Here is a 14,742-nt window from a genome sequence, read left to right on the forward strand (position 1 = left end):
AATTCCTGGCTGGGATAACCTGGGATAACCAGGCCAAGTGAGGAAGCCTTTGGCAAGTTCACAAATGCTGAGGTACTGATTAACTTCACCCATGCCAGGGTTGCCTTTGCACCCATTCGTTACGCTGAAGGTTTGGATGGAAAATTGATCTGGCATCAAGAGGCAGGGGAGGGCAGGACATTTCCCTGCCAGCTCTCTCCTTATCCCACTTCACCAAACAGCTGGGGTGCCATCAGAAAAATATACAAATTAACTTCTTTTATGTGAGAAAATGCTGATTGCTATATTGGTCAGCTTCCCACTGCCCAGATCCAAATGTGCTTTATAAAAATCTGAACATATTGAGTAGTTGTTTGTATGATGTTCTCTTTTCTTTAGAGTTTAGAAAAAAGCTTCAGAGAGTGTTTTAGTCTCATTTACCACAGAGCTTCTCTCCCCTACTCTGACAATCAAAAGGTTTTTTTTTCTGAAAAGCCATCCTGACATAAAACTGCTCTCTGCCACCTTCCCAGGAGAAGTAATCAAAGACCTTAGTAAAACAGGGAAAATAAGTAAGGCTGATCTGAGGAAAATAACATGCAGTTCACTTTGGTGCATTGCCCGTGGTATGAAGGGAGATGAGAGAAGGTGTGTTCCTGAGGCATGGAGGCTGCATGGCTCTGAATATCCTGGGGTGCATTATTTGTAATGTTGGCATCAATGGCAATGCTGTGAGGCTGGGGAAATCACGTCTGTGCTGAACCTGCTCCTTGGCTGAGTCAGGTCTGAAACCTGAGGCTGCAGTGGTTGCTAAAACACATTTAGTGCTGGTCTTATTGCTGGTGGGCAGCAGTTTTCAGCTACCGGAGGGCCTGTTTCCCAGGCAGGAAAACATCTCTGTAAAGTGAGAATGTAAGCTAGACAGAGCGAGGTCAGCCTCTGTATAGAGGGTTTGGTTTACCCAATTTTCTTTGCTAACTGGGAGACAGGATTTTTGGAGAAAAAGGCAAAATAGGCCAAGCTTAAAAGTAAAACAGATAGATTTTATTAACATACACTAAGAGAAGAAAACAAGAAAAGGAAAAAAAACGAAACAAAAAGCACCACAAATTAATTTCTAAACCAACCTTTTCTCCCAGCACAAACTGTTCATTTCCTACAAACAATGTAAAGAAGCAAAACTCAGAACTTCAGGTCAGTACCACTTATAAAATAGTCATTCATTCAGTCTTTGAGACAGAGAAGTCTCTCCTGTTGTTTGGTGACTTTCCACAAGACAAACAGTCTGGTCTTGGCTTCTAATTCACACAAAAGCAGCCTGCCCAGGAAATTCTGCAATTGTGGAACCTTCCATATTTACGTGGCCTTTCCCATGACCACACTTATGGGTAGGAGGTTCACAGATTGGAGTGGAACTTTTTTAAAATGAGCAGTTTCAAAGGCAAAGGATTTTTCACCTCAAGGAACAGTGATGTCTTCCCATTTCTTCACTGGCAGAGGGCTTCTTCTCATCTTCTCTGTTCAAACCTCTCATGGGATTACCCAAAACATAGCTTCTAATTCAATATTCACTCAGTCCATCACAGATACCTTTGCACAAATCCACAAATCATCTCCCCAATTCATATTTAAAGGATTATTCTAGCATATTACAGCCTGTTACCATAATGCATAAATTTTCAGCCTAGAACAAAGGCATCTGGGTTCCCTATCACTTAAAAAGTCACTCTCCCTTTACTGACTTTGACATCTCCATATTTTCCCTTTACATGTCTCCAATTTGGCATTTTCTCTCATTTCTGAGAAGGGTAAGAGTTTAAGAAAGTCTCAATCTGTATCAGGAAAGAGTTAACACTTATCTAGGCCTGCGGTGGCTATGTGATCTCTGCCACGGCAGCTGCAAGGGTTTCAGAGCCATGCCGGTGGCGGTGGAAGCTGATGGATGCCTTGTCTTCCATTCCTCCATCTGAAGGTGTGAGCCGCTCGCAGCTGCTCTTTGAGGCCCAGTGTAGGGTGAGGGGGAGACCCCCTCCTCCCCTTGGGCAAGGCCAGCAGCCAGGGACCCAGGGCACGGCCATGCCACGACCCAACCCAATCCCCGCTGTGGCTCTAGACACACGGCCAGCACTGTTGAACTGCAGCCCTGCCTCCTCTGCGGGAAGTGACTCTCAGATGCCTGGCTGGGTCCCAGCCACCTTGGGGGCAGCCAAGGCCAAAGCTGAGCCCTCCTCAGCTGGCCACGATGTTACCTGGTTGCCTGACAGGGAGAAAGAGGAAGTCTCAAACCCAGCCTCAGTTTATATGGGTATTACCAAAAGTCGTATTCCGTTTCCTGACTGCTCAGAACTGCATGTCAACCCAAAACTGGACCCCTAATAGGTTCCCGTCCTTCCCAGAGAATTTTAAGGTCCTAGCGGAATGATATTCTATTAACAAAAAAAAAGCAAACTATATCAACCCATGACACTCTCTCAGCACATTTTGGTGGTGTCCCTGGCACTGAGGAGATTCCTGCCAGCTCAGAAGAGCCTGAGCCTTGTCCTGAGGGTCTCCTGCTCCATCGCTGCAGGAATCATCTCAGGATCCATGTCTCCAACATGGAGAGGCTGCTTTCATTTGCTCCTGTGGGCTTGGGAGTTGTTCACACCAAGGTTGCCTCCCTGGGTCATGGCCAAGCTGTAACACAAGATGCAACAAAGATGAGGAGTCTTGATGGATGTGAGTAGCAGGTCAAGAATGAGCTCATTGAACTCTGAGGACCTCCAGTGACTCAGCATTGAAAGGGTCACCAAATCTTGGCATTCCATGTAAGGAGGGAAAAGGTAAAATAAACCACCCACAATTCAAAGCTGTGAATCATTAACAACAGAATTATAACAGAGGACAGTGCAACAAATCCATCCATCTGTTGCTTTCCAAAGTACCTACAGGTTACATCGTGCAGGAGAAATCTCTTCCATGCCCCCTACTCCAATCACAACAACATGGCATTGAGGCATTGCTGGGCTTGCATTTCCATCCTCCTCCTCCTGCCTGGCCTCTCGGATGGAGGGAAGCTCCTGGTGGTGCCCATGGTGGGAAGCCACTGGCTGAGCATGAAGGAAGTGGTGGAGAAGCTGAGCGAGAGAGGACACGAGGTGGTGGTGCTGGTTCCCGAGGTAAGCTGGCATATGGAGACAACGCAGGCCTACAAGGTGGTCACACACCCGGTGAGTCAGACCCTGGAAGAGCTGGATAATGCATTTCAGGAATATGTCACTGTGCACCTGATGGAGAAGGCCTTCCCCCTCAATGTCTTGGCAATGTACAAGGCCTATGTTCACACTTACAACACCTTTTTTGGGCAGTGCAAGGACCTGTTCCGCAGCCAGGAGACCCTGAGATTCCTCAACCAAAGTGGCTTTGATGCCGTCCTGACAGATCCAATCTTCATGTGTGGGACCATCCTGGCCCATCATCTCTCCCTTCCCTTTGTGTTCTTCATGAGGGGATTTGGTTGCAACCTGCACTTTGCAGCCCCACAGTGCCCGAGCCCTCCATCCTACATCCCAAGACTCTTCAGCTTCAATTCAGACGACATGACTTTTTTCCAGAGGGTGGAAAATGCCCTGATTTCCCTCCTGGAGTTCCAGTACTGCAACGGTTTCTATGGAGAAGCACTCAAGCTTTCCTCAGAAGTTCTTCAGAAGGATGTGTCCCTCACGGACCTCGTGAACTCCGCTGCCATTTGGCTCCTGAGGTTTGACTTTGTGTTTGAGTACGTCAGGCCAGTGATGCCCAACATGGTCTTTGTTGGCGGGATCAACTGTGCTAAGGGGAAACCACTGCCTAAGGTAATGGTCCTTTGCCTACAGATTGTACATTTCCCAATGAAAATTCATTATGTTGTTTCAAGAAGTTTATCGCTATTGATTTTTTTTAAAAATTCTGGCCAATATATAATTCATTCAGGTCTGAGTAGTTGTTTGTCGCAGGCTGAATCAAATAATCTTTATGGAGACATATTTGAACTGATGAGGGATTTGTAACAAATCCAACAAAAAAGATATTTCATCTACCATATAAATTCCTGTCCTCAGTGAATGTGTATTAACCACCAACCAGATCCAGTTTTGATTTCATTGTAATGGCATCTGACATATATTTCTTTTATCTGATCAAAAACCCACGATTCATCTTTGGTTTTTAAATCCAGCGTCATCAGCATCAGTTTCTTCACTTGAGTTTTCATGACAAATTCCTTCCAAAATGGCTGTCTGTGTTAAGTTACTCCTGTTTGTGGGGGTGAAATATAGATGTCACATTGAAATGGCAAGAAATAATCTTAGAATTGTGGATTTGGTGAAAGACTCTTGAATGCAGAACTCAGGTAAGATTTCATACCTGCTCCTTGACATCTGCTTTCACCAGAATTGTTCTGCTGGGTTTTTTAACGCTAATCTAGAAATCTAAATCTATTTTGATAGCCACCATGTCATCTCTGAAATGGTAACAGTGAACATTTCTTTCCAGGCTCAAAGCAGGACACCAATCTCTTTCCGAGGATATTGCTCCTTTGAGAAATTACACTCACTTTTAAAATTTCAAAGATTTATTAAACCTTAACAAAATACAAGAAAAGACAGAATAAGGAGAAAGAACAGCGCTGGGAGTCTCTAGGACCAGCAGCCATGTGTCGTCTATAAAATGGATGCTTTGCCTTTTATACTCCTAGCCCCTTCCCAGGGTCTTCTCAGCCAACCCCTTCTTCACCGTCCATTGGTGGAGATCTCTTTCTTACATCTTGATTGGAGATCAGCTGTTGCCACAGTAACAACCTGGCCCTCCTCCAGTGCCCCAACTACCAAGGCCATTGTGTGAGAACAATACAAGGGAGAGGGGAAAGAGGACTAGGGGAGGACATATCACAATACACCTACAAAACTTCTTCTAGCGTACACATAATATTTATCCCTTAATTGTGAGAGCCCATCCATCTAATTACTCATCTACAACAAACACCCCTTTTCCTCTTCTATAAGTTATTTGGCTCGCACAATTAACACCCATTTTTGATTCCGATAATCTACTCCCACTTCTCAAAGTCAAAATTTTTGAATGACTCATACTAGCATTTGTTGATGTGGGCAAGGACAGTGGGAACAGAAAAACCCCTCAGGTTTCCCTTAGGGACACTTAATGATGAATTGGTTGGAGCAGACAAAAGGGGAACTCAGAGATCCAATATGGCTTTTTACCCCCATCTACCATGCCTATGGGGTTGCTACCCATAGCAGGAGTACCTTGGTTGTGAGTATAGAGGCCAACTCAGTCTTGCCCTCTAGTTCCTGTTGTTAATTGCACCCGTATTGGATTTAGAAGGAAAGGATAGTTGAGGAATGATAGAGGTCTGGTATGCCCTTTTTGCCCCCACCTTACCATGCCTACAGGGTTGCTGCCTGCAGCAGGGCTATCGAATGTTCTCAGTGGCAAACTCAGGGGCCAACCCAGTCTTGTCCTGTATTTCTTGTCTTACTCCATTTGTTAGGTCCTAAGCAAACCACCCCAGCACCTCTTTATGGTTCCCTGTGTACCTCCCCTCAATAGATGCTTGCGATCTCTGTCTATTAAAACAGAACAATTACATTAATAACCGATACGGTTCAAACTCCCTGCCCGAAGTGTTACTTAAAACAGTCCTCGAGCTGGCTGGTGGAAGCTTGATTCTACTTTCTGCACATGCTGCTGCTTCTCTGGTTATCTCTCAGTCTCTGCTTAAGAGTCAATCTTGTCTCACACAGTCTGGAGACTCTTGTAGTACATTCATAGGGTTCTTCCACCAGGCATTTAACTCTGTTGGCATGAGACCATCCATCTCCACTCTGTGGTTCACACAGCTGATTCAGTGGTGAGCAATACCTGGAAAAGACCTTCCCACTGAGGGGTCAAAGGCTGATCTCTCCATGACTTGATCATTACCCAATTTCCAGGATTAATATTATGAATTTTGAAATCCAGGCTGGTAGTTTGCAGAATTGCCCCTTTATGCCTTAGTCCTTTTAAGGTTTGTGCCATAGATTGATACAGGCTGTGTGGTGGCCAGCATGTTATAAGCCCCACAAAGATGTATCAGGCCCTGAGGGCTGACTTGCAACCTCCCAGAAATGGCTCTAAAGTAATTGCAAGATGGATGATCAGGTGTGCTTTGAAAAGCGAAGTGTTTTAATTAAGGCAGAAAATAACAAATGATACAAATCAAAAGCAAAAGCCATGCACAGTGCAGAGAAGCCTCTAGCACCTGCTAAGGCACCCCAAAAAGCACCAATCACCTATTTCTTACGTAACTTAATGATTTAGGAGGGGGTTTTGGCTTGCTGCCCAGTAGAAACAGCTACAAGTTTAGTACATTTCAAGATCCAACCAGTACCCTCCTGTTTGCACTGGGCCAATTCCGATGAGCGAACAATGGAAAGTTCTGGGTCTTTTTCCTTAAGAGTCAGTAGTGAAACTGAAACTCTTTTCCCAAAATGGAAACACCCACACACCCACATGTGTGTCAGGGGTGCACCGCAAAACAGACATATTTCCTAGCATTGGCTTCCCTGTTTTCGTAGGTGGCAACTTTCTGTGGCAAGGTCAAAAAAGGTAGTCCAAACATCATTTCATATGATGAGACTCCTAGATCTGACTGGGGTTGGGTTCTAATTTTTAACAGAGCTAAAGGGAGGCATTTTATCCATGACATTTGAGTTGCTATCATCAGCTTAACCAAAGTTCTTTTAAGAGTTTGATTCATCTTTTCAACACAACCAGAACTCTGTGGATGCCATGGAGTGTGTAACTCCCATTTTACCCCCAGGCCTTGAACAACTTGCTGTAATATCTTAGATGCAAAATGAGTTCCTTGGTCTGGATCAATCATATTCACCATCCCATATCAGGGAATTATTGATTCCAGGAAAATTTTACTTACAATACTGGCATTGGCTTTAACTGTGGGCACTGCCTCTACCCAATGGGTTGAGTGATCTACTATCATTAGCAAAAATTTCTACTGTAGTGCTTGGGGAAGCTCAGTAAAGTCTACCTGGATGTTCTGAAAGGGCCATAAAGCTAGTTCCCACCCTCCTTTGGATGTTCTTTACGTGATTTTCCTATTTACTTGTTGACATATCACACACTGTTCAGTCACTTGCTGAGCTATTCCAAAAATTCCTCTGCAGCTCCAGTCCCTTTGGAATCGATCACTCAGCGCTTGGGTACCCCAATGTGCTGTACCATGCATGCCTTCTAGCATTTCTTGGCAAGTGGTTTATTTAACAATTGTCTCCCATCAGGTAATCTCCACTTCCCCTCATTATCTTTATTTGCTCCCATTCCAAGGAGTTCTCCCTGATCTGTCTCACTAAATACAGGGATTTCTTGCATTTCTCCTGGGGGGGTTAACACCATCATTAATTTTTCCATCCAACACTCAGCTGCATCCTTAGCTTCCGAATCTGCGAAATTGCTTTCTCCTTGCCTCCAGAGTAACCTCGTTTTGGTGTCATTTAACATATACCACTGCCACTTCTTCTGGTAATCGTAAGGCTTCTAATACCTCCAAAATAAGCTTTTCCGGAACCAGTCCCTTTCCCTTTGAACTTAATAGTCCCCTCTCTTCCCAAATCCTTCTAAAGGTATGCACTACCCCAAAGGCATATTTTGAGTCTGTATACACTGTTCCTCTTTCTTGTGTTAATATTTCCAGAGCTCGTTTTAGGGCATATAACTCATTTGCGTGGGCTGACCAGTTGGAAGGTCATTTTGCCTTTTCTTAAGGTTACCAACCCTTCATCTATTATAATATGCCCCAAAACCCAGTGGCCGTGGATTACCCTTGAAGATCCATTGATGTACAATCGTTTTTTTCCTTGGAGCAATTGATCCTTTAGCTATTCGCTTACCTTAGTTTGATAATTAATAACCTCTAGGCAATCATGCACTAGTCCTTCTACAGGTTCCCCATACAAAAACTGGGCAGGATTGAGATGGTTATCCACAATTAGCTCCATTTCGTTATCTATTAAAATGGCCTCATACTTGAACACTTGAGAGTCGGTAAGCCATTTCTCAGTCTTTTGGCTTAGGATACATCCAACTGAGTGTGGGGTATATACTTTCCATTTTCTCCCAAAGGTTAATTTCTTGCTTTCTTCCACCTGTAGGGTGGTTGCTGCTGCTGCCTGAATGCAGGTTGGCCACCCCCAGCTGACAGGGTCCAGGCAGGTCTGATAAATAGGCCTCTGGTTTCCTGCATCCTCCCCAGTCCTGGGACAGTACTCCATGTGCTACCCTGTAGTATTTTCCGTGGATGGCAGGGACAAGGAACTTTGCAGATCTGAGATGTTCTAGAAACACGTGGCTTTATTACAAAGGTCGTGGGTAAAGAGGGCCTGCTTTCAGCCACCAGCCTCGGCTGAAGCAAAGCCCTAAAGAGAGAATGGGGAGAGAGAGAGATAGAAGAAAGAGTAGGGGGAAAAAGGGGAGAAGCAAGAGGGCAGAGGGACAGAACAAGAGAGTAAAAAGAAGAGAGGCGAAGGGTGAAAGAGAGAGCAAGCAAGGTAAGAGAGTAAGAGAGCGATCACCTTGTTACAATACATTATATCTCTTTTTGTGTTGAATATTCTAATTTACAGTGACCAACCCGTGCAAGATACAAAACCTACAAACTGCATGCAGCCTATAAGAACTACTACATTACCATGTCATTTTATATTCTAAACTCTAAAAGCTACATTTCTTATCTGTTTTCTACCTGATGCCTTTGCAGAGTGGAAAGGCAACATTCCTGAGCCTTTTGTTTTCTTGTCTTTCAATCCATCTTCAGCTAATCACTGTCGTCCTGCCTAGCATGCCTACATCTCAAAACTGGCTTTCATTCCTATTTCACTCACAGGTTTTACATCTGCAGTATTTTTTACCATACAATCATATCCATAAGTCCTTCCTGTTCCATCTTTCCCAACACTACCCCTTCTTCTATATCCACAAATGGATAGGAAGGTTTGCCTAAGGCAGGAAGACTCAATGCCAGTGCACTAATTTCTGTTTTAAATCTTGAAACTTTCGCTCATCCTCCTTTTCCCACTTAATCTCCTCTTCCACTAACTTTTCATACAAGCACTTGATGGCCTGAGTGTGTCCCTCAATCCATAGCTTACAATATCCCAACAAGCCTAAAAACCTTCTAATGCCCTTCTTAGTTTTCGACTGTGGAACTGAGACTATCCCCATAATTCTTCCAGGGTTCAGGCGCTGGCTCCCTTGATAAATTTCATGTTCTAGGTATTTTACCTCATGCTCTACAAGAGTTTTCCTTTTGATACCCGAAGTCCTTGGCTTCCCAGAAAATTCAGTAATGATATGGTGGATTTTAGACTTTCCTTTTCCTCCTCTCCTGAGAGAAATAAATCACCTACATATTGGATAAATTTTATTTCAAGTGTGATGGAGAAAAGTTGTAGTACACCTTCTAGCGCTTGACCGAATAGGCTGGGGATTCAGAAAACCTTTGGGGTAACCTTGTCCACCAAAGCTGTTGCTTTCTTTCTGAACTGGGGTCCTCCCATTCAAAAGCAAATACATCCCTACTTTCCTCTGCTATGGGCAAGCCCAAAAAGAATCTTTCAAGTCTGTCACACTGAACCACTGGTGTAAATTCTGGCCATTATTTAATTCAACAACGTTTGGGTAGTTGTATTCCACTAGCTGAAATCAAATAACCTTGACAGAGACATATTTCAATTGATGAGGGATTGTAACAAACCAAACAAAAAAGAGATTTCACCTATCAGATCGAAATTACTTTCCTGAATGAATGTGTATTAGCCACCAACCAGATCCAGTTTTGATTTCATTTTAAAGGCATCTGACATATATTTCTTTTATCTGATCAAAAACCCCCGATTCATCTTTGGTTTTTAAATCCAGCGTCATCAGCATCAGTTTCTTCACTTGAGTTTTCATGACAAATTCTTTCCAAAATGGCTGTCTGTGTTAAGTTACTCCTGTTTGTGGGGGTGAAATATAGATGCCACATTGAAATGGCAAGAAATAATCTTAGAATTGTGGATTTGGTGAAAGACTCTTGAATGCAGAACTCAGGTAAGTTTTCATACCTGCTCCTTGACATCTGCTTTCACTCGAATTGTTCTGCTGGGTTTTTTAACGCTAATCTAGAAATCTAAATCTATTTTGATAGCCACCATGTCATCTCTGAAATGGTAACAGTGAACATTTCTTTCCAGGCTCAAAGCAGGACACCAATCTCTTTCCTGGGAAATTGCTCCCTCACTTCTCCATTGTGGTCACGCAATATCTCTGCACAATATCTTTGAGCTGAATTGGTGGGGTTTTTCTCTCTTCTTTTTATGCTCTTGGACAGAGCTTATGGAGGGCCCTCTAAATTTCATAAACAAGGGGAAAAAAATTATTAACTAGAATATTAGGATAAATTTATATCTAAGCCATTCTATCATGTTAGTGCTCACAATATTGGTGCTAGTTTGTGATTTAAGAGGCACATTATTGCTGGTTACACAACATGGGTCTTTGCTTTTATATCCCGAAGGTCTCAGAGCTGCAAAGCATTTGTAACTTGGCTACAAGGGTAGAGACATCCTGCCCTCATTTTATCCCTGCCAGCTCCTCTCTTCTCACTCCCATTAGGTGCACATCACATGTTCCACAGCTTGAAAAAGCTTGTGTATTTCTCACAACTTTCTTCAGTCGCCTTTTCTAGCTACATTTTCTACCACAGCAGAGGAATTTCTCCTATTTCCCTTTGAGTAGTGCCCAGGAGCTGGATGTAAATGAGAATAAAGTGAGTCATAGGGGAGAAATGAAATCTGCGTGTTCACACACACCGGTAGAGCCCTGGGTTGGTCATTCCTGTTCAGAAATATAATCCTATGAAAAGAATAAATAGTTTTCAAAGCCTTTTGAACCCATTGCTCAACAGGTAAGAAAAGAAAACGGATAACTGGAAGAGGGAGAGAGAAGAAGAGATTCAAAATGCAAATTCTTTCTCACACAAGGAATCCACAGGCCTTTCTGGTACACCACTTCCATAGTTTTCCACAGACAGGGGAATGGGTCCACTGTGGTCTCATTCCAGATAAGGGCTCCTCTCTGCTGTAGCTGATGTGGTCCTGCAGAGGGAGGAGCTGCTCTGAGCTGAAGGAGCTCAGGCTTATGCAGAACTGGCCCTACTTTCCTTATGCAGCTGGAAATCCAATCCTAAATTGTGTAAGGATCATCAGAGAGGTTGTGGGAGAACATGAGACCAAAGGGCTGGGCCTGGAGGAACACAAACTGCACTTAGACATTGACTAAGCTGCCTCAGGCTGATTTCCTCTTGTCCTGCCCCTCTTTTGCATGGGGATCTGCCTCAGCAGCAAGTACACTTTCATTAACAGGCAGAGAAATCCCAAGTTTCCAACTCCTCAAGTCTCTGGAAGTTCAACACAAGGCTTGCAGGAAGCAGAGCCAATATCTTGACACTAGAAGTACCTGAAGGCTGGCATGGTGACATTGCAAATAAACAAAAACTGTGAGGCCTGAGACACTCTGGTGACAATCGCATCTCATCTTTTTAGCCAAAGTTAACGCAAAGTTGCTTTTTCGGCCAGCTCAGAAAACCAAAGTTAGTATGATTCAATTAAACCAAATTCAGGAATTCAATCTACAGCCACCTCTCAAAGTTCTCCCTGTTTTTCTTTTCCAGCCAAAATCTCCCAGTACTTATTTCAACAACTGGTTAACTGAAACCATTCAATTAACCTCAGGTTTAGGTAGGTTGCTACTGAAGTAAAGAAAAGCGTAACTGAATAAACTCCTTTTTCTCACGAGCACAGGGCTTAAGAGCACAGGTCCTGCTTTAAATCCTCTCCTTTCACAAGGTTTCTATTTATGGCTTAGGAAATAGCAGCCCTGGAAATGATTTTGGTTCTGTGATTTGCTTCTTGCTCTCACAAAAATTTCAATTCCCTTCCAACTCATAGAATTGCTCTTATAGGTTGTTTCTCCTTGAAAGATAGTGTATCTCCAGATTGTGAAAAACCTGAGGGGGAATCAAGCAGGCTCCTGTCAGCAGCCACCAATCTGCATTCCCCAGATGCTGCTTAGCACCAACAAGGGTCTGGGTTCAATCACACAAGGATTCCGCCATGGATAAGCCTGATCCTTCATCCAGAAACCAGGGAAATCAAATTACACGGAATCACAGGCTGGTTTGGGTTGGAAGGAATTTTAAAGCTCATCCCATTCCACCTCCTGCCATGGGCAGGGACATCTGCCACTATGCCAGGTTTCTCCAAGCCCTGTCCAGTCTGGCCTGGGACACTTGCAGGGATCCACAGCTTCACTGGGCATCATCCCCACACTTTTGGAGTTGAGCAACCTTTTCTTTCTTGCAGCACCCAGAGTCTAAGTGGGTCAACAATCTCACCTCACAGCAGGGAAGCAAATCCAGTGCATGAAACCAACACTTCCAGGCTGCCACAACAAATATCAGGGGTTTTAGCGGTGCTGAGGTATCTCTTTGCTACTCTCTATCCTCAGTGCCACTCAGAAATCCACACATCACAGCCAGTCCCACTCACAGGTGAACAGTTTGCGAAAGTTTTAGTGCCCTTTGGAGCTGAAGCAATCGTAGGGTGAGGGGGCCAAACCCTGCAGAGCTGATCCATCACTCCCTGCCACCTCCAAGAGACTCCCTGGAATAACCCACAAAAGCTTTCTCACTTCTGAGAGGAAAACAAACCTACAGTCCTGGCTCAACCAAGCCTTGATGTCCTTTGGTATGCAGTGGGGAAGGCTTTCCTCCAAGCAGGCACCTGGCTCTCTCTCATTTGGAATCCTCAGTTCCTCAGCTCCTTGTTTGCACATGGAACAGGAGCTGGTAATGAGCACCACACCCTTCAGAGCTGAGGAGGGTCCAGGTGCCCTTTGCTACTCATGGTGAAAACCAAACACATACACACTTATCTGTTGCTTTGAAAAATGAGCCTGGCTGTTAATTTTCTCAATAATAATTACCCAGCTTAGATCTGACCTCAGCTGATCCTGTGCTAATCTAAGGACTTCATCCTTTCTTTGTCTGTGCCCCTTTATTTCTAATTTCTCTTGCCCTTCCTGTTGCTGCCTCATGTTTCCCCAAGTTTTTGCTCTTATGGTCTGGTTCAAAAAGTAGGGAGTCTGTGGAGTCCATGAGACAGTGTGGCCATCTTATTATGAAAAGACTCCTTTTGGTATAGTCAAGGGAAATGAACTTCTCTGGCTGTTTTCATCCAAGTGTTTTTGCCATTGGAAATCCAATTGAGGCCAGAGTAGAAAACATAGTAAGCAGCAACTTGCAAGTTAATTTGGAAGTGACTTCTTGTCACAGCAGTTGCAATAAACTCTTTGCGTCCAGATTTCCTGCATTTAATGAGAATTATTTGTAAATCTGTTCAGTCTCCTGCTTTCAGTCTGTGGTGTTTGCCACCTCTCCCGTGCTGGCCCTCTCCAGAAATTGGTTTTCCATGTCTAAGGATGGTTGCTCCATGTCCAGTGTGACAGAGTGGAGCTCTGGCAGGGCAGTCGCAGCACCCTTTGGGTGTCATGAGACAAATCTCTTTGCCTAAGGCTGTAAGGATTTGTTTGTCCCAACTGAGGATGCTGGGAGTCCCACCACCATTTATAAAAAGAACAGAAAAACTTGGTGCTGATGATAGTTTTCCATCACAAGGACTTCTTCCCTAGCATCATCAAAAGGCTTTGCTCTGGCATTGTTTTCACTTGCACAAAGACAAAGCATCTCTGCAGGGGGATTAGTGGAAGGCGTCACACCTCCTCCTAGATTTTGTCTTGCTCACAATACATGGAAAGGGTTTTCAAGGCTGGAGCCAAAGACCAAAACTCATTTTCTGTGTCCCTGTGCTGGCCTCCTTTCCCTTTGATTGCCCTGAACTCATCCATCAGTTCACTTTTTTGGTGCAGTGCCAGGGGGGAAAAAGCCAATGGGGATTGTTCTCAGATTTGGGATTGCATGGTACATCCTGGTGGCTGTGACATCTCTGTAGGAAGTGCAGGTTTGACTGCTTCCAGGAGGTGGGAATTCAACATCACCCTCATGTCCTCAGGAATGCAGTTGCATCCATTCTACTGGGTGTATTTGTACTGTTTTCTCACTGTGTATTCACCAGGTCAATGGTTTTAGCCACAATTATTGTTAACATGATTCCCCTGCTCTTGGTGTCACAGACATAGTGCTGACAGTGTCTTAGTGCTGACAGACTTTGCAGCTTAAACATTAACAGAAAGTACAGATGTTTTTCTAAGGACAAGGCTTCTCTTCCCTTCCACAAATGTAGGCAAAATCACAGGGTAATCACAACAGAATAGGGAAGTTAATATTTAACTTTTGTAGCAAACAAATTCCCTGCTTTGTCTGTATGGACAATCATATAAAGGCCTGTGTGGATCCCTCCAGAGCAGAGTCCTCTGCATGGCTTTTCCCTGCATTTTTTCATCAGACCTTGGCCATGGTGGGCTGGTGGCGAAAGTGCCACAAAGCTGGGATCCTGCTGAAGGAAGAAGGTGGCATTGAGACAATAAACTAAGCTTGGCGTGAGTGATGGTGATGCACCATGCTGGTGGCACTGCTTCTCCCATTCATGTGCGTCCTGAGCCCAGCTGGTGCTGGGAAGCTGCTGGTGATCCCCATGGAGGGCAGCCACTGGCTCAGCATGAAAAAAGTGC

At 44.2% G+C, this 14,742-nt stretch overlaps 1 protein-coding gene across 2 annotated transcripts in view; it reads left to right on the forward strand.

Annotated features, from left to right (window-relative positions):
- Positions 1–2,877: 2,877 nt before the first annotated feature.
- The window catches only part of LOC310911718 (UDP-glucuronosyltransferase 1A1-like), a gene marked incomplete at its 5' end in the record, with an annotated part of 75,550 nt that continues 63,685 nt past the window's right edge, over positions 2,878–14,742 (forward strand). The window contains 2 exons of one of the 2 annotated variants that reach the window (XM_083865603.1): positions 2,879–3,188; positions 3,327–3,812. In XM_083865603.1, coding sequence (XP_083721729.1) covers positions 2,964–3,188; positions 3,327–3,812 — 711 coding nt within the window. Of the gene's footprint in view, positions 3,813–14,742 lie in introns of both variants that reach the window. The other variant, XM_083865611.1, reaches the window with a different exon arrangement.

Source organism: Zosterops lateralis (genome assembly GCF_965231275.1).
Source record: "Zosterops lateralis genome assembly, chromosome: 7".
Lineage (NCBI taxonomy): Eukaryota > Metazoa > Chordata > Aves > Passeriformes > Zosteropidae > Zosterops > Zosterops lateralis.